This window comes from Gymnoscopelus braueri (genome assembly GCF_963280865.1).
Source record: "Gymnoscopelus braueri genome assembly, chromosome: 17".
NCBI lineage: Eukaryota > Metazoa > Chordata > Actinopteri > Myctophiformes > Myctophidae > Gymnoscopelus > Gymnoscopelus braueri.
The window spans coordinates 48,214,512-48,238,706 of NC_137617.1; the positions used below are offsets into that span (position 1 = coordinate 48,214,512).

Genomic DNA, 24,195 nt, shown 5'->3' on the forward strand with positions numbered 1-24,195 from the left:
ACCGAATGTCAACTCGCCAACACTTCAACTAAACAGCTCAACACATCATCATGACTTCTACTAATCTCTGGCTCTGTGTTTCACTGTGTTTCATCTCTTTCCATGGAGCAGGTAAACTTTATTTAATTACTTAATAATGCACACATTGGGCCTCACTCACAAAGCTCTTCATAAACGTCCTACTATTTTATTGTAGATTTAAGTGTATACTTTTTAAAGTAACGCCTGACATGCGATTCATGAAAAGGGGTGTAGAAAAGAACATTGATTTGTGTGGATCACAGGTGTATGAGAACTCATCAAAATGAACAGATTTGCAAGCTTAATAAATACAAATCGGTTCGAATTTGCATCATGTCTGTAAGCCCATATGCATCCAAGCAATACATCATTTAATTAACAGGCATCTTTTTTTCTTTTATTGCATGTCATGACAATATTTTATTTGATGTTTGGCACTATTGTAATTCACGTTGCATGAAGAATAAGGCATTCTAATAACAACTACTCATGATTTGTGGCACACCCACCTGCCCCAGAGCAGTAGGCTACCTGATGCCAAAAACCACAGACAAAAATAATGATGTGAATGAGGCCCAATGTCTGTGTTGACATTATAGAGATAATAGAAATCGGAAGATTGATATTTTTACATTTCTATTTCCAGATGGATTTCTCAACTGTCAGGTTGAAGAGTGTCTGTTTAACTCTACTGACCTGAAGGACATACAGTACACAAGATCACAGTATTACAATAAACAACAGCTTATCAGGTATGACAGCAGGGTGGGGCAGTTTGTTGGCTACACTGAGTATGGTATCAAAGTGGCAGACTACTATAATAAACTACCTGGATACCTGCCTGAGCTGAGATCACTGCTAGTGACATACTGCAAAACCAGCGCTGAGAGCGCATACTCCCATGCTCTGGATAAGAGAGGTGAGCTGATCTCAGAACAGCACTCAACACTCATCACCTCATAAACAATAACGTTAAATCATAATTAATAATAGCTATTCAGAGATTAATGGTGTACAAAAAAATGGGTACAAAACTTCAGAATCATTTTTAAGTGAACTTTAAAAAGTGCCTCTTGTACTGAAATGTAGATGATGATGTAAAATAGTAAAGACCTTCTTATCATCATTATCATCATCATCATCATCATCATCATCATCATAACCTTATAAACCATAAATTCGGACTCAACACTCAATACAATACTCAAGAGTTATTCATATACAGCAATAATTAAAACAAATATGAATAACTTCTAGAAATAATAATAATAATAGTAATAATAATAATATTAATAATAATAATGTTCTTGTTCCTCCAGTGGAGCCCTATGTGAGAGTGACCTCAGAAACGCCCTCTGCCAGGAGACACACTCACATGCTGAGGTGCAGCTCCTACAGCTTCTATCCTAAACAGATCCTGGTGACCTGGCTGAGAGATGAAGAACCTATCACCTCTGATGTGTCCTCTACTGATGAGCTGCCTGATGGAGACTGGTACTACCAGTACCACGCCTACCTGGAGTACACACCCAGGTACACACCTAACACACACCTATACATAGAAATACACACCTAACACACACCTATACATAGAAATACACACCCAGGTACACACCTAGCACACACCTATACATAGAAACACACACCCACTGTATACATAGAAATACACACCCAGGTACACACCTAACACACACACCGTCCTATACATAGAAATACACAGCCAGGTACACACCTAACACACACCTATACATAGAAATACACACCCAGGTACACACCTCTACTGATAGATAGAATAGAATAGAACAGTCTGTATATAGACCCCTTAACAGACGACGTCACACTGGTTGCAAGCGTCATACTGGTTGCAAATGAAACCCATTCTATCAGGTCTCGCTAGGGCGCGCCTCACTAGCCAACACACAAGAGGGGGTCGGGGTGCGCACCCCGAAACAACAGGTTGAGAATTGATTGCATGAAACAATCACCTGTGAGTCCAGTCTCAATGTTGGTAAACAAATAATTGGTCTATTTGCACATACGTGAAATGTGTCCTCTACATTTTACCTATCCTATAACTAGGAGCAGTGAGCAGCCATTGTACGGTGATCAGGGAACACTTAGGGGTTAAGAGTCGAGAGAGAGAGAGAGAGAGAGAGAGAGAGAGAGAGAGAGAGAGAGAGAGAGAGAGAGAGAGAGAGAGAGAGAGAGAGAGAGAGAGAGAGAGAGAGAGAGAGAGAGAGAGAGAGAGAGAGAGAGAGAGAGAGAGAGAGAGAGAGAGAGAGAGAGAGAGAGATGAGATAGTTGCATGTTAAACAATCATTAATATTTTCCACAAAGCTTTGTTTCTCAAAACTCCATCACATCTCACTGTTACATATTTTTGTTAAAAAGAAACGATTGACTTCAAATCTAAGTTACGCACACACACACACACACACACACACACACACACACACACACACACACACACACATTGCAAATACTGTTCTGTCATGTTCATCAACCCATTAAAGCCAGGAAAGCATCAGTGTCCCCTGGTTCGTAAAGTAATTTCTCTATGGAGAATAACATTGGGTCATCTTCTCATATAAGAATTGGGGTCCAAAAATAATCAAACTGTCTCTGCGATATTGTCAGGGAGGAGGTTCTGTATCATTTATGATAGTCAGTCACTCATATTTGAAACAGTCTGTTTCTGGCGAAAATTTTACTAATTCGGCAGAAGTAACATATCGTTTTCTCACCGTCAGTTGATGCTTTATATCCGTAAGAGTCAAACCGCCCGGATCATTTGTTTATTTTTGGAACACAGTTCTTATTTGACACGATATTAAACACGTCTATGGGGATTCAGAACGGGGGGGGGGGGGGAACGCGACCCAGGTAGGATGTGTAAATTATGTCAGACTTCGGTGCTCTATATATATAAATTATGTATATATAATGTATAGCAACATAAGTTTTTTAGAACACTCTGAGGATTTAAAACAGTGGTTTAAACAGTTGTTCTATTTTTTTCTTTAAATAGCAGATGTACAAGCTCACAGTGCGTCACTTTGTGCCGCACTGCCAGCTTGTACATCTGATATTTTTGAACATTTTTGAAAAATCTGAGTGTCTGAAACATTTTGGAAAATATTGACATTTTTTAACACAAATCTTCTCTTCTGGGGGTCCCTCGCACAAAACATTTTTAGATGGGGTCCACAGTCAAATACATATCATTTTGGGGGTCCTTGACTACTGATTTTGTAGCATTTGTAGAATGGGCCTCAGGTCTTAAAGGGTTAAACATCATTCCAAGCCTCATTACATCTCACTGCTGACATCATCACATGTCCTTAAAGCACACACTGTGTGTGTGTGTGTGTGTGTGTGTGTGTGTGTGTGTGTGTGTGTGTGTGTGTGTGTGTGTGTGTGTGTGTGTGTGTGTGTGTGTGTGTGTGTGTGTGTGTGTGTGTGTGTGTGTGTGTGTGTGTGTGTGTGTGTGTGTGTGTGTGTGTGTGTTGAAACCTGAACTCACCACTGAAGCTTCTTACGGGAAACTCCCCAGACACTAATTTCACTTCCTCGTTCACTCAGCAGCCAATCAGTATCATTGTTTTGTTAAACATGACCAGTTGCTAGGGAGAGACATGTTGATCTGAATAACCTGAGAGACAGAGTGGACTGGTTGCATGAAGGTCGCCGGTTAGAATCCCTGACATAATGTCAAGCAGAGGGTTGTCAGAGTGGAGATCAGATGCCTATAGCTAGAAGCTACAGATAGTAGTACAAATATTGTATTATTCATAAAGTTTTATTCTAGTGCATTTCATTATATTATAATTAATAAAGTTCTGTTAACGCGGAACTATGTAACTTTATTGACATGAATAAAATGCAATGTTATCTAATCTATATGGTAGAGTATGTTAATACAATATAACTTATACAATCTGTATGGTAGAGTATGTTAATACAATATCACTTATACAATCTGTATGGTAGAGTATGTTAATACAATATAACTAATATAATCTGTATGGTAGAGTATGTTAATACAATATAACTAATATAATCTGTATGGTAGAGTATGTTAATACAATATAACTAATATAATCTGTATGGTAGAGTATGTTAATACAATATAACTAATATAATCTGTATGGTAGAGTATGTTAATACAATATAACTAATATAATCTGTATGGTAGAGTATGTTAATACAATATAACTAATATAATCTGTATGGTAGAGTATGTTAATACAATATAACTAATATAATCTGTATGGTAGAGTATGTTAATACAATATAACTAATATAATCTGTATGGTAGAGTATGTTAATACAATATAACTAATATAATCTGTATGGTAGAGTATGTTAATACAATATAACTTATATAATTGAGGTGGTTGTATTTTGTCTCCCTGCTCTTCTATTGAGACATTTAGATCGTGTCAAAGGTCATGTCTCATCTAGACACAGGATCTGACACAAATTGTGACCTGATGGTCAAGATCCAGTTATCCCCTGAGCAAGCAGGCTCTATTAGCTCAATGGTAAACATTTCAGCACTTGAAAATGGGTTCAAATCCGGGGTAGAAGAGGAAAGTTACATAGTGCTGCTTTAATCTTGTCTATTTTACTCTAGTTTAATTAATAAAATAGTATTCTATATTATTTTATTATTGTTATTCAGTTATAATTCACAGTCAGAGGGACAGATCAGGACAGATTAAAACACATTAATTAATTCACTTTAATCGTAAACATCTCAATAATGAATGCAATAGCTAAACCTGTGTGTGTGTGTGTGTGTGTGTGTGTGTGTGTGTGTGTGTGTGTGTGTGTGTGTGTGTGTGTGTGTGTGTGTGTGTGTGTGTGTGTGTGTGTGTGTGTGTGTGTGTGTGTGTGTGTGTGTGTGTGTGTGTGTGTGTGTGTGTGTTACAGATCAGGAGAGAAGATCTCATGCATGGTGGAACACCCCAGCCTGACCGAGCCTATATTTGTGCACTGGGGTCAGTTACTCTACTGTAGTCTATACTGTAATCTATACTGTTATCTATTCTAATGTCATGTTTTGTGAACTTATAGATCAGATATTGTCACAATTTTTTTTATGTATGGGGGAAAGGACATTTAAAAAAGAGTGCTTATAATGACATGCATAAATTAGGGAGGACAGGGAGGACACGCACGCACGCACGCACGCACGCACGCACGCACGCACGCACGCACGCACGCACACACACACACACACACACACACACACACACACACACACACACACACACACACACACACACACACACACACACACACACACACACACACAGCTCAGAATCAACTTTATTGTCACATTAAATGTTTTCAGCGTGGTATAGAGAAGTGGGTGCAATTACTTTTTTTCCAAGACCAAAAAGAATCAGTTGGTGTCTCCCTGCAACTAAAATGTACAAAAAAAATATTATAAATGAATCACTTAAGCCCTAATTCAAAAATAGTGAAAATATCATATCATATCATTGTTGTATTGTCAGATGACTCCATGCCAGAGTCAGTGAAGAACAAGGTGCTTTAGGGCGGATTCAGACTATGGTCCCGGGTGCGCACCCCGGACCACATGGCAGGTGTTGTGATAGTGTGAATGTAGCGTACCGTTCCCCGAAACGGATCACCGTACCGTACCAGGGACCGCCCTCCGAGGTAGTCTCGGTTGCGATTGATGCATCCTCGGGTATGGTACGCTGCAATGTGAATCCATCCGTACCGACAGGAGGAAGTGGACTGCTAATCATACATCATTTATATATTTCTATAATGACGCATTATTTTAGCTGGGTTATACCTTCTCATAGTTCTACTTGAATGTTGACATGAAATAATAATCCCGCGAGTGTTTGAGGAGCCGTGAAAAATAATAAACAAAAAACACCTGTGTAGCGAACGTGTATATAAGGATAAATATACCATATTTTGTCCAAATTTCACAAAAATCTGATTTTGATAGTCCATACCGTTCGTCCGTAAATGGCTTCCAAAGTTGTTGGGAGGGGCCCGTTTTACAAAAAATGCCAAAAATCACGAACAAAACAGTCAATCCCAAATTTGAATCACATGTCAAACGGTTGGTGGTTTACTCAACGAATCCCCAAAAGCATTTCCACTTTGATCCATAGGGGGCACCAAAAATGCATAAAATGTAACCGTTTGATGCAAAAACATGATTTTGGGGGGGATCAATCCTCTCAAAATGAAACACAAGTGATCTCAGGAGTGACGTTTCTTTAGTGGGAGGGGCCTATTTCCTAAAATCAAAACGGCACGTATCGCTAACGTGGGATCCGATCGGCACCGAATTCCGATCGGCACCGAATTCCAATGGCACGTCGCGCGGCCTCAGACGGTACTCCTCCCGCCGTATCCCTCGCGTTCCGGGCGCAACCACACTTTGCAATTTCCCAGAATTGCGAAAATTGTAGTTTATATTGTATTGTATTATCAGATGACTCCATGCCAGAGTCAGTGAAGAACAAGGTGTTTTAATCTACTGTAATATTATATTATATTATTTATATTGTATTGTATTATCAGATGACTCCATGCCAGAGTCAGTGAAGAACAAGGTGTTTTAATCTACTGTAATATTATATTATATTATGTATATTGTATTGTATTATCAGATGACTCCATGCCAGAGTCAGTGAAGAACAAGCTGGCCATCGGAGCATCAGGTCTGGTTCTGGGTCTGGTCTTGTTCCTGTCTGGATTCATCTACCTCCAGTGGAAGAAACGAGGTGATTAAAATGTTTAATTAACATGTTTAATGAATTAATCTGCTACCAGTGGAAGATAGGAGGTTAGATCTACAGATCTACTGAGACGGGTGACTGCACGTCTAATTAAATTGATGTGATGATAGGTTGAGTTTAATTAGATTGGTCATTAGAATAAGTTGAACACCCACAACACTGAACTATCTCTGGATAGTAATCTTTGCTTCTGGGGTGGGTCCCTGGAACAACATATTTTGAGATGGGGGTCCGCGGCCAATATACATATCATTTTGGGGGTCCTTGACATAAAAAAGAAATTGAGCACCACTGATATTATAGCGAAAATTAACGAAAGTTTTTTCAAAAAACTGTTAGGATTTAAAAGACATTTGTGGAATCTCCAGAAGCAAAGATTTTAGTTAAAAATTTTCACTTTAAAAAAAATACATTTTTCAAAAATAGCAGATCTACAAGCTCATAGTGCGGTGCTCGGTGCCGTGCTATGAGCTTGTAGATCTGCTATGTTTTGAATAGCCAAATAAATCTAAAATGACACAGATGCGTTCCCGGTCTTAATGGGTTAAGTGCTGTGTTGTCAGATGTCATGAAAGCTGTGAAGAACACTCTGCTCTGCTTCACCATTCTGAGGCTCCATGGATTTCACACAGAACAGTGTTCGCACGCATGTTGAAGTTATGTGTCTAGTCAGGAGTCTTTACTTCTCCAAAACGGCAAAGAGCTGGCTGACCATGTCTGGGGTTGTGAGCTGAACTGTCACGATCTGGTGGTGTGGTGAGGACCCAAATGCAGACAGCCAGGCAGAGTAGTGTTCGAAACCCATGATTGGGATTTTAACCCTTGCATTGTGTTAGAAAACTGCATCCACTTGTGGTGTTAGCGGGTCAAATTTGACCCGTGATTTAAATCAGCCCAAAATATCTCATTTTCTATTATAAAAATTCACTCATTAAATTTCCTATAATGAAGGCAATGGATAATGATGTTATCTAGCTATAATAGAATAATTAAGAATAATAATTAGAACACACTTGCAAAAAAAAATAATTAAAAAAATACTTGTTTTCGTTTTGTAACTTTATAAAATGTTAAAATTATTACAAATAGTGACACTAGTGGTGTTAGGGTCCGAAATGACCCGTATACCATAGAAGGTAAAAAGTCATTTATTTTCCATAAACTCAAACTTTATTTTACTCCTGATAGCAAATGTTAATTGAGGACAAGTCTCTCTCACTCTCAAACATGTAAACATTGAATATTGACAATTTGGGGGGTCATTTCGGACCCTAACACCACAAGTGTCACTTTTTTTTTTGAGACCATCAGAATTTATTAAAATGATGATAAATAATTTTGCTGCGTTAAAATGGCTATTTCTGAGGTTCTGTTCCAATAAAGAAATGTAAAGGGTACTTTTTACCTATTCAAACTTGAAAACGGCCCTAAACCAGCAAACACAATGGAAGGGTTAATACAGAAACAAATGATCCGACGAGCACTGACTGGGGAACAAGACTAATATACACATGAGGGCTGATTACACATGAGATACAGCTGGGGAAGACAACATAGAACCAGAACAACTAGAACATAACAGAGAACACCTAGACAGGCACAGTCTGTGACTGTGACAGTGTCCCCTCTCTAAGGACGGCTCCTGACGTCCCACAATGTCCATGAGGAAGAGTAACACGAGAGGAACATGGAGAGTGCCGAAAGCGAGAGTTCAGGTTGACACAGGTGGCGAGGCAGGGAAAGGGGCTGAAACCCCCCGGAGCGTTTTTCCATTGCCGAACAGGAACGCCGGCCACGGGACATTGAAACGGAGTCGAAAGGGCAGGGAAAGGGTAGACAAGGAGGAAGTGGCCAGCAAGGGCTCTGGCACGGCTCATCGTGAAGACGCTCAACGTGGAGCAGAGGGCACATGCTGGGCAATCAGGGAGGAAGCCAAATAAATCTTAAAATGACACAGATGCGTTCCCATGGCCATATCTGAAGTCCATGTTATGAAAAACACACACAGACATAAAAAACATACATATTCAAATGCTTATTGTGTTTACCAAAGACAAACTACATCACTTATAAGGTTCTATAAATTCACAGTGTATATATCTGCCTGCCTGCCTGCCTGCCAGCCTGCCAGCCTGTCTGTCTGTCTGTCTGTCTGTCTGTCTGTCTGTCTGTCTGTCTGTCTGTCTGTCTGTCTGTCTGTCTGTCTGTCTGTCTGTCTGCCAGCCTGTCTGCCAGCCTGTCTGTCTGTCTGCCTGCCTGCCTGCCTGCCTGCCTGTCTGTCTGCCTTCCTGTCTGTCACCTCTTTGAATCTCTTTAATATTTGTTTTTCTTCTATCAGGTCGTATCCTGGTGCCGACCACCAACTGAAGGTGAGAATGTTTAAACTCCTCCTCTTCCACACAAACATATGTTTAGAAAACGTATTCAACATCGCTGTCTATATATATTTAAATTAAGTCTTTTACAACTGTATACACTTCATGCATTTTCTCCAATCAAAGTCAGCCTCTTGAACTAGAAAGTATTCCAGCAGAAATAAAAGACTCGCGTTACCAGACTGATTTTTTTTTACAAATGTTTCCGGCATACAGTCTGGGACTCGGAAGCTCTGATCATGTGTAAGGGGAAAGCGGATGCCCCTCCCCTACCCACTTCCGTTTTAGCATTGTGCAGTGGCGCAAAGGAGTCCGACTGGAATCAACAAATCTCATAAACATCGTAGTGTCTTCTTTCACATTTTTTTCGGCGTTAATACCATGATACTTTTCTCAGTTTTCTGTGATAAACAATCCTCGCACAAATAACATGAATCTACCGCTCCTATGACTCTATGCTTCCGCCTCGGTTCTGTTTCCACTGGGACCACAGGTCCGCGGGCACCGCGTCGTGATTGGTCGAATGTCTTTCCGGTCTGAACAACTTCCGTTAAACAGCTTTCGGGAAGTGGAGTTCCAGACTCTATATAGCATTCAGAGATTGTGTAATAGTTGTCTGGTGACGCGAGACTAGTCAAATCCTAACCTAGCAGGAAATGTGAAAGTATCAAAATGTAATGTGGAATGTCTTGATAATCTACTGCATGTAATCCATGAAGATATTATAATTTATGCAGCCATTGTCTTAGTTACAGCAGCATTGTTGTTGTGAAGCTGTTTGCAAAAAAAGATCATTATTTCAATTTAGCAAAGGAGACGTAAAACCCTCAGTATAAGATTATATTGAATGTTCATTTGATCTAATTCCTGCCTGTCAATCTGTCATTCCAAGTCCTTTAGTGTAGCTTGTCTATCAGTCTAGTAAATGTCATTCAAACAGCCTTCGCTCATTCATTGGTCGTACTGCTTGTCTGTCATGTTCTATCAGCGATAGAATTAGTTCAAAAACATGTTTTTGTTAATTTTGCCCCTTAACTATATAGTGCACACATAATAAAACAGTTAAAACTAATACACACATTTATAAAACTGTTAAAACTAATGCACACATTTATAAAACTGTTAAAACTAATACACACATTTATTAAACTGTTAAAACTAATACACACATTTATAAAACTGTAAACGTTTAACTGTTTATATATTTTTTTAATACACACATTTATTAAACTGTTAAAACTAATACACACATTTATAAAACTGTAAACTTTTAACTGTTTATATATATTTTTTAACTGTTTCATTATATTGTTTTCTCTGTCATTCTAACTAAAAGCTTGTGTTTTCAGAGATGCAGCTAGTCGTCGCTGCCCCCAGGTGGAGAGAGGAGGAAATACACGTCTGTTCAATCAACTTTTAAATACCTTTAACAGCAGCACAAAGATGACCTTTAGACCCTAATGAATCTTTTAAATACCTTTAACAGCAGCACAAAGATGACCTTTAGACCCTAATGTACCTTTTAAATACCTTTAACAGCAGCACAAAGATAAGAATATTGCATCAGAATATTATTTTTGTATCCACTATATATAACTAATATTACAGTGTCTTACTGTTTTTACCAGCAGGCATTGCGGGTCTACAAAGAGACTCAGCACTAGTAATTTCCCGACTTATTCTCAACATGTTTTCGATCATTGGCTGTCCTTTAAGCCAATGGGGATACTTTCCCATTCTCTGAACGGGCGGTCTAGTCCTCCCAAGCTATGGTACTAGACACGCCTCTCGCCTCTAAGGCTACTATACACGCCTGCCGTCGATTCAAATCGCCGTGACACAGAGTAATGTATAGGACAACATTTAAGTAAAGTACTTTAGTAAATGTTCTTAGTTTCTTTACACCTCTGCATACGCGCTGCGTAGCGTCCATTCTGCATGCTGGTATACATGACTGAGTCATGTCTTATTATTTTTTTACACAGCCAAATTGTTCTATTTTCTAGAGATCAAACAGATATTGAAGTTTAATTTAAAGATAATACACCTACTAGTTGCAATACAAGTGTGTGGCACCATACACTTAATATTCGTGTGGATTCATGTTGTAAGAATCAGCTCAGATTTCAGAGCGCTCTGGAGAGTGAATAGTCCTAATTTATTTAAGAACAGTAATTTTAGAAATACATTCGAATGATCGTTCATCCCACGTATAACCATGATTATGACCTGTTTTGTTACATGTAGAAGTATGTTTAATAATCTATAGAGTAGCAAAGAAGCCACAATCGTAGCATTTTGCAATGACACTTCATCCAACCGTCATTGTTGTCTTGTCTTGACACTTAATGTTAAGACTCATAGAAAACCGTTTAGTCAGTGCTTTGAATGTTCGATCGGCGATGCGCCGAGCTCTCTCTGAATGACCAAGAAAGAGCGCCAAGCATTCCAGCTCTCTCGGAGCGTATTTCCGTTTGGGTATAGTTTTACTGAGGTGAAGTTTAGGAATAAGGTTAGGTTTAGGCATAGTTTTACTGAGGTTAAGTTTAGGAATGAGGTTAGGTTTAGGTATAGTTTCCTGAGGTTACGTTTAGGAATGAGGTTAGGTTTAGGTATAGTTTACTGAGGGTACGTTTAGGAATAAGGTTAGGTTTAGGTATAGTTTACTGAGGGTACGTTTAGGAATAAGGTTAGGTTTAGGTATAGCTTACTGAGGTGAAGTTAGGAGCGTTCTTGTATTCGTATGGGGTAGCACCTGGGCTGGGCCAGTGTTGCCAACTCTCTTAAGAGAAATAAGCCAGGCCAACTCCAAAAACAAGACAACAAACAAACCAAACCTTGCGAGAGAAACAGACCAAAACAAGCCCAGCAAATATTAATAAAACAAATATTAGATTGGGGATTAAGGGATAAATTAATAAAGGGATTAATAAGTAGAGACACAGAACGATTCTGTCAGTCATTGTGATTCACACTCCTCACCAAACGGGGAATTATAGTATATATGTCACAGGGTGTTTGGAGAGCCAGGGTGATTGAAGACAGAGCGCTTGTTTTTAGGCACGGGGCTTCGGGGCGATGCGGGGCTTTTCGAGACAGGGTTTATTAGCGAGGCTCGCGAGGAGGAGGAGTAGAAGGAGGACGCGGCGCTGCGAGGCGGGGGTTTATTACGCGAGGCTCGCGAGGAGGAGGAGGAGCTCCTCCTCCTCCGAGGAGGAGAAGGAGAAGGACCTGTATTTTGTTGTCCCCCCCCACATAGCAACCAGGAAGCTACGCTAGGGGAACGCTGAACACACGTTCACACGCACACGCTTGTCCATGACGGAGGCGCGCCGACTCAGTAGAGCTTGAGGCCGAGGAGGCGCGCCCTCGCGCCTCCAGGCGCGAGTGCCCGCGCTGACCGGCCGATGCTCTACTAGTCGACACAGCGCCGTTCGAGTTGTAAACCGATAGGGACAGAATAATTCTTTTCATGGATCACTGTGTGTGTGTGTGTGTGTGTGTGTGTGTGTGTGTGTGTGTGTGTGTGTGTGTGTGTGTGTGTGTGTGTGTGTGTGTGTGTGTGTGTGTGTGTGTGTGTGTGTGTGTGTGTGTCAGGGAGAAACTAAAACAAAAGCCAGCAGAACACAATAAAAGTATCTTAACAGTCCATTGAAAGCATGAGCGCGTGTGCGTGCGTGCGCGTGTGTGTGTGTGTGACTGCGTGTGTGTGTGTGTGTGTGGTCACGGCCATATATCCTTGTGCACAAGCCTGGCGTGTGGCTCCCTCTAGTGTTCCTTCTACACAATTGCTGGGTGGGTGGTAAAAACGAGCGAGCCTTCTTCAATCACCCTGGTTCTCCATTCACCCTGTAACATATACATCAAAGAAATGTTGGCTTGTTAGATTTGCCAAAGAAGCCACCGCGTTTTTAAAACAAGCCCAAAGAAACGCAACCTGCTACTTGTCATAGTCATGGTAAATAAGCAGCCTTGCTAAGTGGCTGGCACCTCAATGGGCACCTCATTCCCAGGGGTGGTCTGTGCCACCCGACGCCATCCTCTGTGGCCTGACAACACACACACATTATATCAGTGAAAAGATCTGACAAACACTTGTGCAGAGTTGTACATTATATTGAAACTCATAATCAGTGACCATAGACAGAACCATAAACAGTAAAAAAAAAACATCTCAATGTTAGTGGAAGTAAGTCTTTTTATTAACCAAAAAACATTTAATCCTTTGTCATGTGTGAGAGTTTAAGAGTTGCAATCATTATAACATGCAATCATTTTATAATAATCATTTATATGTAATCATTTGTCATGTGTGAGAGTTTAAGAGTTGCATTTTAACATGCAATCATTTTATAATAATCATTTAGATGTGATAATGTACAATATGTGAACCAACACAGCAACTAAATGGTCATCACACACTTTACAGGAGAGAAAAACATTAGTTCAACACAGAATTTGAATCTTGAAATATCATTGGGGATTATTGGGGATATTTTGAACTGAACGGGGGAAAAAACAGTTTTACCCTCCAATCAGAGCCCACAGATGCAAATACAATACTTATATATTATATAAACTGTACCACAGCTATTGGGTCAACCTATGCTGCTAAATTTAAAGCTCTAATCATCAACTTTATATGAAATAAACAAACAACACATTTAAAGTACAAACCTTTCCAAAGAACATCTATTTGCTGCATTGGTTCACATGTTGTCTGTCGGGTGGAAACCTTGTATGTCCAAAACTGTTACTTATTAGGAAATAATTTCTGTGTTCTAATGGATCCAATGTAGTTATTATTTAATCACAAGATGTTATTAATACTTTTCATTGGTTCAATATTTAAAACCCACACACACTTAACCACTTTTTAAATTACTGACAAATAGCCAATCTACAAGCTCACAACACTTCACATTGTGACACATTGTTGCAATTCTCTTGTATGACAAAGCAGGCCATTCATTTACGGAAAAAACAAAAACATAAAACTTTGAAAAATAAAGATATGAGGTTTCAGCCCGACATCAACCATATGTAATGATGAGTGATTTTAAATGTAGCTGTTAAATGTTATGTTTGAATTACTTGGTTTGAATGAATTGTGTCATTGAAAGTAAACTAATGGGGAAAAAATGTCAAATAGTGATGAAATACATGTAGGTAACACTTTCTATGAAGCCCATGTCTATTATCATTATAAACATACTTGGAATGCATTATAATCTGCTTATAAAACTGTATAGCTTAGTTATAAGCACTCATTGATAGTCATACTATATAATAACACCTTATAAAGCATTTCATAATGACCTACTGTATGAGGTCAAGTACTGTATAATACTTCATAATGGCTGGTCACTCACTGACGTTTGCTTTAGGCCATGATCAAAGTGTATAATAATTATCATAGTTTTAACTCAATGTAATATTATAATGCATTATTAATCGCTGTTATGATGCATTATAGAACACATGTTTCTGCTACACTTTCAGGAATGTCTTTACTTTACCTAAAGCCCCAATGACCACTCATAATGATGTATAGTTACTTATAATGATTTGTAATCACAAAGATATTGTGTTACAACTCTGATAATTATAATTGTTTTGATACTTGACATAAGTCATTATAAAATGATTTACAATGTGTTGTGATTATTGTTATGAATCATTATAATCTATGAGTGCTTAACTGTATGTACAGAGTGTTATAAGCACATTATAATACATGGTAGACATGAACTTCATAGAAAGTCTTACCATTATGGAACAATTAATTACTCAAAAAAACAATAAACCAATGTGTTCTAATCTAATGGTCATATTTTATACCAATGTGTTCTCATCTAATGGTAATTTTTTAAACCAATGTGTTCTGTACTGGTCATATTTAAAAATATATTTTAACCACTTTCAACCGGGCGCCCCTATTTTGGGACCGGGCTTGGTTTAAAATACTGGTTTATAAAGCATTAATCTCTCAAGAACAGATTCTGCACTGCGTTGGAATCTGTCGGGGAGGTTCGTCATAACGTGAGCGCATGGGCGTGCCTTCAGATCAGGAAGCGGGCCGCGCTTTACCCAATCAAATGTAGTGGCCGGGATTCACGTGTCCGTCGATCCTTCTCCCCTCGAAACAAACCGAAACTAATTTAACAATAGCGTCCGCGGAGCAGACAAAACCACGGAAAGATATTCACATTTTAACTTACTCTTTCATCATAGAAACAAGTGGGCTTATAACCAAAACGATCCATGTTCTCTGGGAGAAGTGGTGTTAGTGTTCCGTGTAGAAATATTGTTAGTGGGAATGAAAACATAGTCGCACCAACCGGAAGTGATGCGCTGAAGGCATACAAAAAACACTGGTTTCCTTGCGCTCTGGTGCTACGTTTTCGTCCGCCCAGAGCCAACAGACATAGAACAAACAGCAGAGGGCGCTGTTTTTCATTTTCAGTTGGCGATGGGTTCCCAGATTGATAAAGCATTGAATGGTTTAAAATACTACTGTTGGTTTATAAAGCATTGAATGGTTTAAAATACTACTGTTGGTTTATAAAGCGTTGTGGAACTACTTAGCTCCAACTGGAACCTCTCCCTCCGCTGTATAGCACCAAGACGAGGTTCCACAGTCTCGGGGTGCCGAAAGGTGACGACACCAGCAAGAAAATCTAAGCGACGGGTTGAAGCAAGCGTTTAAATCGCTTATTTAGTCAGCCTGTGGGGGCCAGTCACCCCCCGTTCGCATACTGTGCAGTACTGCTCCCGTAAGATTGCATTGGGAAAACCTGCCACAGCCTGACTAAAAAAGCAATTTAAACGCTTGTTTCAACCTGTCGGTTAGATTTTCTTGAGCGCTAAAATGTAAAACATCTGAGAGCAGGGGGGGGAAGGGGGGGGACCTTTACTTTTTGGATACGATGTGTGGAAAAAGGTTAAGAATCATGCATAGTGGCCATATTCGCCGGTGTCGTCACCTTTTCAACTGTGGAACCTCATCTCGGAGCTATACAGTGGAGGGAGAGGTTCCAAATGGGTCTAGGAACTACTTAGACATTGTGATGGTGAATATGGACTGAGAGTTTCAGCAAACAACAAAGAAACTAAGGAATCTGCTGGGGCCTCTTTTTTGGGTGAGAGGCTTATCTATTTAATTTTTTTTTAATGCGACATTTCTTTTTACTTGGATACTTGACAGTGTTGATTTTGACAACAAAGTTTGATGTAGTTTTAGCCATAGTCTTTTGAATAAAATTCATATTTTAGTCATCTGAAATGTAGTGACTAAATTGTATTTTGTCCGTCCGTGATGGCGTCGCAATGCCTGATTTATACTTGGGCTGCGTGCCGAAAATAGCAGATCTACAAGCTCACAATTGTGAGCTTGTAGATCTGCTATTTTCGGAGTGTGACGCCCGCACACAACCAAGCATAAAATGAATTGACTTAGTTCTTACTGGACCTCTTCTCCACTATAGCTGTCCCTCCCTAACATTCTAGTTTTTATTTGTTGACGATATTGTCCGTATATTTAGTCATAGTTTTAGTCATCAGCTTAGTTTCTCTTTAGTTTTCGTCAGTGAAAAAAGGTAGTTGACAAACATTTTTCGTCATAGTTTTTAGTCTTTTATTTATTTATTTTTTTAATCTCTCTCTATATATACCGAACATTTGGGGTGTTTGTTGGATACTATATTGCATCACATATATTATTTAACCCTTTAAGACCTGAGGCGATTTTTTAAAATGTTTTCAAAATTTTAACAGTTTTTTGGAAAAAATCTAAAACTTTTTTTTCAAGATTTTTCAAAAATAGTAGATCTACAAGCTCGTAGCGCGGCACTCGGTGCCGCGCTATGAGCTTGTATATCTGCTGTTTTTGAATAGCCAAAGACATCTAAAGTGACACAGATGCGTTCCAGGTATCAATGGGTTAAAACAGTGTTTCTCAAACTTTTTATTATTCAAGCACCCTCAGTTTTGGTGTGCATTAATGGCCATGGACACCAATAACTCGGAGTCCCTTAACTACAGACTTTTAAGGGTCCATTTGATTCTTAACTGTCAATCATTCAGCATGGGGGACCCCCTCAAGGACCCTTTGGGGTCCACGGACGGACCACACATGGAGAACCACTGACTTAAATTGGTTGAAGCAACGCATATGGGAATTTTCAGAATACTCTGCAAATCATTCCTTTGGGGCTCGATCAGTCGGACGGCCCATGTACTGTATGGGCCTATCTGCGGTTTTGGACCACCGGATCTCCATATAATGGACATACAGTCTGTATATGCCCATATATAGACATATCGGTCAGATTGGCAGGGTGACGTGTAGATGTGAGGCTCTAGATGTTTAGTAGAAGCTTCGGATCGATTTGTGTAGCATGCAATCTCAGGGGAAGTGGTTAATCGGCTGCGTTGTCAGTGTTTGTCACGTTTGTGACGTCCACCTGTCCACCAGCCACTTAGTCAAAGTGTTTCATCATGAGCTTCCGGCTGGCCTCATAACCCAGGAACAACGCTCCGTTGGCTGGGAAGGTGCGGACCATGGTGGGGGTGAGGCCGGAGTACAGCGCCCTCACTCCTTCAGTGCGTGCGATGGTCATGAACGTTTTGAGGAATCCCGCCTGTTTGCCCGTCATGGACATCACTTGTATCCGAGACTTTACACAGTCCATGGGGTAGACCACCAGCTCAAGACAGGCCCCTGCCAAACCCCCGCTGAACACTATCGGCGCCACGCCTATGTCGTCCTTGTCGCATTTCAAGTAGTCTGCGAACGCGGAGCGACAGAGTTCATAGGCGCTGAAGAAGCAGAAGTAACCCGGAATGTCTCTGGCTATGGTGGTGGTCAGGCCCTGGAAGAAGCCCAGCGGTCCGTCGTTCCTCATCACCGTCTTCACCACCGACCACACCGTCTTTTGGCCATTGGTGATCTTGCCCGATGCCTCCATTTCATGCATGGCTTGGAGACGGCACTTCACGAGCTCAGTGGGGCACAGCACGAGAGAGGAGAAGATGGATGCCACTGAACCGGCGCAGGCTCTGTGCGCGTCACTGAGGACTGCGTCGTTGTTTTGTCCAGCCATGGAACAAATGGCCTGCTGGCAGACGCCATAGCTCATGAAGAGCACAGAGTTCTCCATGATGTTGGCCACTAGAGCCGGGGTGGTGCCTTGGTAGAGCCCACGTAGACCCGATTGTCTGTAGGTAGACGTAAAACAGTGGACAAAGCCTCGATACAGAGTGGGAAATGTCTGCATTTTTACTTTGGCAGTGTCCAGTGGCTGCCCACTCAGGACACATGCTGTGCCTCCTATAGCCCCTGCAGAAAGGTCGATCATAGCCTGGATCACTGGATGTGGGGCCATAGTGTTGGCAATGTGGGCTCTTCTTGAATCAGCTAGCTAAAGCTCCTTTTGGAAGATTGAAGATGAACTTGTGGCGTCAAATGTCAAGGCTTGACTTTGACAACGCAGCCGATTAACCACGTCCCGGGAGATTGCATGCTACGCGAATCGAGCCTAAGCTCAACAAAACGTGGGGTTTCGCTGGATTCATCGGATCCGTTTCTAACTATGATCAATGACGATGGAGGTTGGTGCACGACATGCTTAACAAACTAAAATACTTAACACTCGACACCTGCTAAACATCTAGAGCCTCACATCTATACGTCACACTGCCGATCTCACCGATATGCCCATATATGGGTATATATAGACTGTATGTGCATTATATGGAGATCCCGTGATTGCAGAACCGCTGATCCAGATATTCCCATACAGTACATGGGCATATGTATATATGGAGACTGTACGACTGATCGACCCCCAAAGGAATGATTTCCAGAGTAATCTGCAATCTGAAAATTCCCATATATGGAGTACTCAATATGATGATGTGATGGTACTGATGTTTTTGGGCATGGTTAAAGTATTCAATCAAATATGGTGAGCTATAGCTTTGAAACAAGATCAGGAGACCTGGTTCTGCCAGACCCAGAATGAAGTCAGACCCCTAGTGGTTGAAATCTGAATGGTCGGGCCTCGCACGACGTGTGTCCCTTCTATGCCCATGTATGGACAGACTTTTTTGGGGGACAGAATTATTTTTGGCTGGGGCCGGAGGACAAAGTGACAGACTTTTATTTGCATATTCGCCGGTGTGTAACCGCCTTAAAGGTGGAAGTGGAAGTGGAAGTGATGACATGAATAAATGCGCAGACAAAATTGGAACTGGAACACTGAACATGAAGCTGATAAATGGGTACTCTCTCCTGATTGGCTGAAATCTTGTCTGTTTACTAAAGAGCTGGAGAGACAGAGAGACTCCTGTTACTGAACAAACATTCTACTATAGCAATGATTACTATCAGAATCTATTGCTATAACCTTTCAACACAAAACTTTTTGTTTTAACCAAAAAATAGCACTTACCCTACCTTTTTAATAGGAAGGTGAATATATAAATTAGATAGACTGTTCCCTCAATCTTGTGTGTGTTTCTGTTCATAGTACATCCATTCACTGACATGCAATACTATAAGCTACATGTTATACAAAGAGTTTGTTACTTAAACCTTTGTAACAAAGAAAACATGACTGCATTTGTCCTACACTTTCTCTCCAACAGGGGGCAGTCATTGCACATAAAACCACCAAACTAGTTTTGGGTGGTGCAGCTCTACTGCATTGTGTGTTCCAGTTTAGACAGCCTACGTTATTAGGTAAAATCAATGCATTTACATAAATTAAACTAATTTGTATGATTCTTTTTTTTCTTCAATTAGCTTATAACCTAAATGCGTAGGTGGATTATTAGACATTGGACCATTGTTAATTTTGTCGACTAAAACTATGATGAAAAATGTTCATGATTACCTTTTCTCACTGACAAAAACTAAATGACAACTAAGCTATGACGACTAAAATTAAATATATTGACAATTTCGTCAACAAATAAAAACTACACAAAAATGTTAGGGAGTGACCAGTGGAGAAGAGATCAAGTAGAACTAAAAGACAATTACATTTATGTTTGGTTGTTGCGCACTGAAAATAGCAGATCTATAAGCTCACAACACGTCGCGCTGCAACGCGTTGTGAGCTTGCAGATCGGCTATTTTCAGCATGCAACCAAGTGTAAAAGCAGACATAGCGACGCCGTCAAGGCACCGCCAAAATGTTTTTTGTCTACAAAATAAACTGTTGATTTAGTCGACTAAAATCTTATGATTTTCAGTCGACTAAAACTGAAACATTTCAGATGACTAAAATATGACTAAAACTAAATGTTATTCAAAAGACTGACTAAATCGAAAGAAACTAGAAAAAGTGCTCCTCGGAGCACAAGTCTCCGCCAGGTCAGGTAGGTTATTATGGCCTCCTGGTGGCGCTATAATGGGCCAATGTGAAAAGGGTGCCATTTCTTCTTAGGCCTTGCACAGCAATCGGACACTGCATTCATGATTTGAGGTATTTTGTTCCAAAACTGTGGTTTGCTAAATTAGACCTGCTGGTGGCGCTATAACAGGCCAATGTGAAAAGGGTGGCATTTCTTCCTGGGCCAAGTGGGAATCTACGTGGAAAATTTCACAGAAATTGCATGCTGCGTTCATGATTTGAGGCATTTTGTTAAAAATGAACCAATCCTGTGTACCGATTTGTGTGTTTGTTGGAGAAAATCTGTAGGAGTAATATCAAAAAATGTGTTTTTGCAAAAGTCGGCCTCATGGTGGCGCTATGACAGGCTGATCTGAAAAAAGGGAGGCAGAGGTTCTGCTGTGGCATCCAGGGAGTGTGTGTGCGCAGTTTCACAGCGACCGGGCCAACAGTGGCGGAGATTAGCTGCTCGCAGACAGAAGGACGGACGGACACACGGACACACGGATGGACAGGGGGCAAAACATACTCTCTCGCCATGCCTTTCGGCCTGGCGGAGACAAAAAGAAAAAATGAAAATTGTTGTAAAAATGAACACTGCATTCGACCCCTGGGCACGGACATGTAGAAGCTCCCACACACACCTACCTGCCAGGGCAGCCACACTGACCTGGCAACCAACAGCACGATATTTCAATTCACCTCTACCCAGTGGTGGAAAGTATTTGAGTACAGTACATCTATTCAAATAATTAAGTACTTTGACTTTAATGAGTATTTCCATTTTCCAATACTTTACACCATTGGTTCTCAAAGTGGGGTCTAGGGACCCCCAGGGATCCTTGAGGGAGTCCCAGGGGGTCCCCAGCTAAATGATGGATTGGAACCAAATGGACTCTTATGGGTCTTTAACTCTGAGAGTGTACAGATTGTAAACTCTCAGAGTTAAATTAACATTGATGTTACAATATAAATTGGGGTCCTAGAGATAGAAATGTCATTCAATGGGGGTCCGGAGCCTCTAATGCATGTCAAACTGGGGGTCCTTGAAATTAAAATGGTTGAGAATCACTGCTAGAGCCGTAAAAAAATCTTCTCTTATGGGGGTCCCTGAGGCATATCTTTTCAAATGGGGGTCAGCAGGCTAATAAGTGTCAATTTGGGGGTCCTTGACATTAAAAATTTTGAGAACCACTGGTTTACACAGAATGTTGAACTTTTTACTCCACTAACCTAGTGTATAACGTCTTCTTAAACCATTAAAAAAGGGAAAGCATTTTAGATTTTAGCTATATATATGAGTGTGTGTCACGATTCTTGCAGATAAGCTCATAGCGCGTCACTTTGTGCCGCACTATGAGCTTGTAGATCTGCTATTTTTGAACTCATTGAATATATTATATAGGTTAAAACAAGAGCTAAAACAAATAAGTGTATCAAATAAACAAGATCCAATAAAACCATAGCTCGTACAAATAATTGACAACAAGTAGGCAAGGCTAAGTAGGCAAAGGCTCCCACCCCCGCCCAAGTCCACAGAAATAATCTGTGGACTTGGGCGGGGGATTTTTAATAAATACCTGGTATAACTATCAGTGAAATAAACACACGAAAAAAGATGGTTAGTTCACAATATAATTTATTGGTATTTACAAATGTCTGTACTCTGTAGATATTTATACAGACTCCTGAGTCAAAAGTTCATACACGCTCAGCCCTGGACTAATGGGGAGTGACTGGACTCATTTTGAAGATGAGTAGGCCACAGTGGCCTTGATGCCATTGTTTTAGGAGGGGGCCATATTTAGGGGGGCCGACCGTGTCCACCAAGAGGTTTTTTTTTGTCCTGATTGCAGCGCATGTCTTTAATTGTTTATAATGGGAGCGCCGCATTTTTTTTACGGAAACTTCAGCATCTTGGCGTGTGGTGCTGGTCATTTCACCTTGCGCTCACGCAGCTTTTTCTGCTCTGGTGAACAATTACGACGAGTGAAATGACTGTCTCCCAGCCACGCCCAGTCACAATTGTTTCAACTCGGGCGCCTGGAAGCGCTCTCATGCTGGCCAGCGCCCTGGCGTTTTCAGCCGGGGGGGCGGGGGCGAAAAAAAAACCTCAGTGGACACGACGCCTTACAGATGGCCTTCATGGCCTCTGCGAAAAACCAGTTCATTTCAAAAACTAAATTCATGGGGGAAATAACATGGTTGGGGTGTGCTTTGTTCTACCTCGGGCAAAAACGTCAAAAACTAAAGCCCTCGTCTTTTTTTTAGATTCTTCTTTTCTCTACCGTAGATTTACATTTTATCTCTTAAATTCAGCTTTCACTTTGATCTTCTTGTAGACTTTGGCCACGATGACCGTACTTTGATCTAAGTTAGGGTACGTGTTTGTGACCAGCTCCATGATCTCCCTCTTGTTTTTGGGATCCACTTCGGCCTTTGTCAGCGGTTTGACGCCTTCTGGATACACCGCGGGGTCTACCAACATATCTTTCATCTTGTTAAACTGCGCCGGTTCCATCTCGATGATGGTCGAAAGGACCCAGTCCCTGAACTTCTGTTCGGGGGTGTTCTGAACTCCTGCCATGGTCGGTTCCTGTAACAAACAGAGGATGTTAACCAGTTAGACCAGTATCAGTTGTATGCTGAAAATAGCCGATCTACAAGCGTTGTGAGCTTGTAGATCTGCTATTTTCAGAGCGCAACACCCTAGCGCAACCAAACGTAAAATGACTTGTCTTTTAGTTCTACTGGATCTCTTCTCCACTCGTCCCTCACTAACATTTTAGTCTAGTTTTTATTTGTTAATGAAATTGTCAATATATTTAGTCTTAGTTTTAGTCATCATAGCTTAGTTTTTATTTAGTTACTTCTGGGAAAAAATGACGTTTTTCGTCATAGTTTTGGTCGACGAAATTAACACTGTCTCAAACTTTATTTTATTTTATTTCAAGGACCCTATAGTAAAACAGACCCGAGTTGGCACTGTACTTGTTGCGCCCTTTTTTTCAGCAATGGCGGCTTGTGGATTTCCCCCCAGCCTTTCCCCGGGTAGTGCTACACGAAAAAAGTCAAACATATGTCAAACATCTGCGATCTACAAGCCCACCTTGTCGAAGCACAACTCTGCATATGCTGTAGACATAACGGGCATAGAACGCAAAGCACCAGGGAAATGTGGTGGAATGAGCAGCAGCAGTCAGTGCAGTTCTATGTGTATAGAAAGTATATATATCTATGCGCTGGGCGCTCCAAACCTGTGCCCACGGTGGCCCCGTTCACTGGCATTGAAGAGTGAACTGCGCTCGTGCAAAGCTTAACATGGCGGTGTCAATGGTAAAGATTTGGGCGCCCAAGTTTAGACAACGTAGAACGATTTGTATCTACACTTTATGGCAGATTACTCATTCTACTCACTGGTCATTAACTACGTATATAATATTTACCTTGCTGGTCTGATCATTAAAAAATATGTATAGAATATATTCTAAAGTAATAAAAGCTTCATTTTTTTAAAGGACCACTTCAGCCATTTTCAGCCTCGTCATCGTATAATTGCTCATCACTAATGCTCATCATAATATGGCACCATTTTGTCTACTC

The 24,195-nt window shown here is 40.7% G+C and overlaps 3 protein-coding genes across 4 annotated transcripts in view; 2 read left to right on the top strand and 1 right to left on the bottom strand.

Moving 5' to 3' along the window:
- Positions 1 to 24,195, top strand: part of LOC308105203 (uncharacterized protein) — a gene marked incomplete at its 3' end in the record, with an annotated part of 438,556 nt that overhangs the window by 296,909 nt on the left and 117,452 nt on the right. The gene's annotated exons all lie outside the window — the stretch shown is intronic.
- Positions 12 to 15,013, top strand: LOC308105495 (H-2 class II histocompatibility antigen, E-S beta chain-like). 2 transcript variants are annotated; one of them, XM_080456252.1, is made up of 7 exons: positions 12 to 111; positions 668 to 940; positions 1,341 to 1,554; positions 4,957 to 5,024; positions 6,690 to 6,803; positions 9,157 to 9,187; positions 10,543 to 15,013. In XM_080456252.1, exons 1-6 carry the CDS (start codon positions 51 to 53, stop codon positions 9,183 to 9,185), a joined length of 759 nt encoding a protein of 252 aa, XP_080312378.1. In that variant the 5' UTR covers positions 12 to 50; the 3' UTR covers positions 9,186 to 9,187; positions 10,543 to 15,013. The 2 variants fall into 2 exon arrangements, with proteins under 2 accessions (XP_080312378.1, XP_080312379.1); XM_080456253.1 differs by lacking the exon at positions 6,690 to 6,803.
- Positions 17,674 to 18,579, bottom strand: LOC308104592 (mitochondrial ornithine transporter 1-like; the record flags this gene model as incomplete). The annotated part of the gene is made up of 1 exon (XM_080455040.1): positions 17,674 to 18,579. The coding sequence occupies one exon, from the start codon at positions 18,577 to 18,579 to the stop codon at positions 17,674 to 17,676; it is 906 nt and encodes a 301-aa protein (XP_080311166.1).

Bases quoted from the DNA above. Each gene is read 5' to 3' on its own strand.
- LOC308105495 (XM_080456252.1), top strand. From the start codon at position 51: ATGACTTCTACTAATCTCTGGCTCTGTGTTTCACTGTGTTTCATCTCT. The intron at 112-667 runs GTAAACTTTATT...TTCTATTTCCAG, and splicing joins CATCTCTTTCCATGGAGCAG to ATGGATTTCTCAACTGTCAG. The intron at 941-1,340 runs GTGAGCTGATCT...TTGTTCCTCCAG, and splicing joins CCATGCTCTGGATAAGAGAG to TGGAGCCCTATGTGAGAGTG.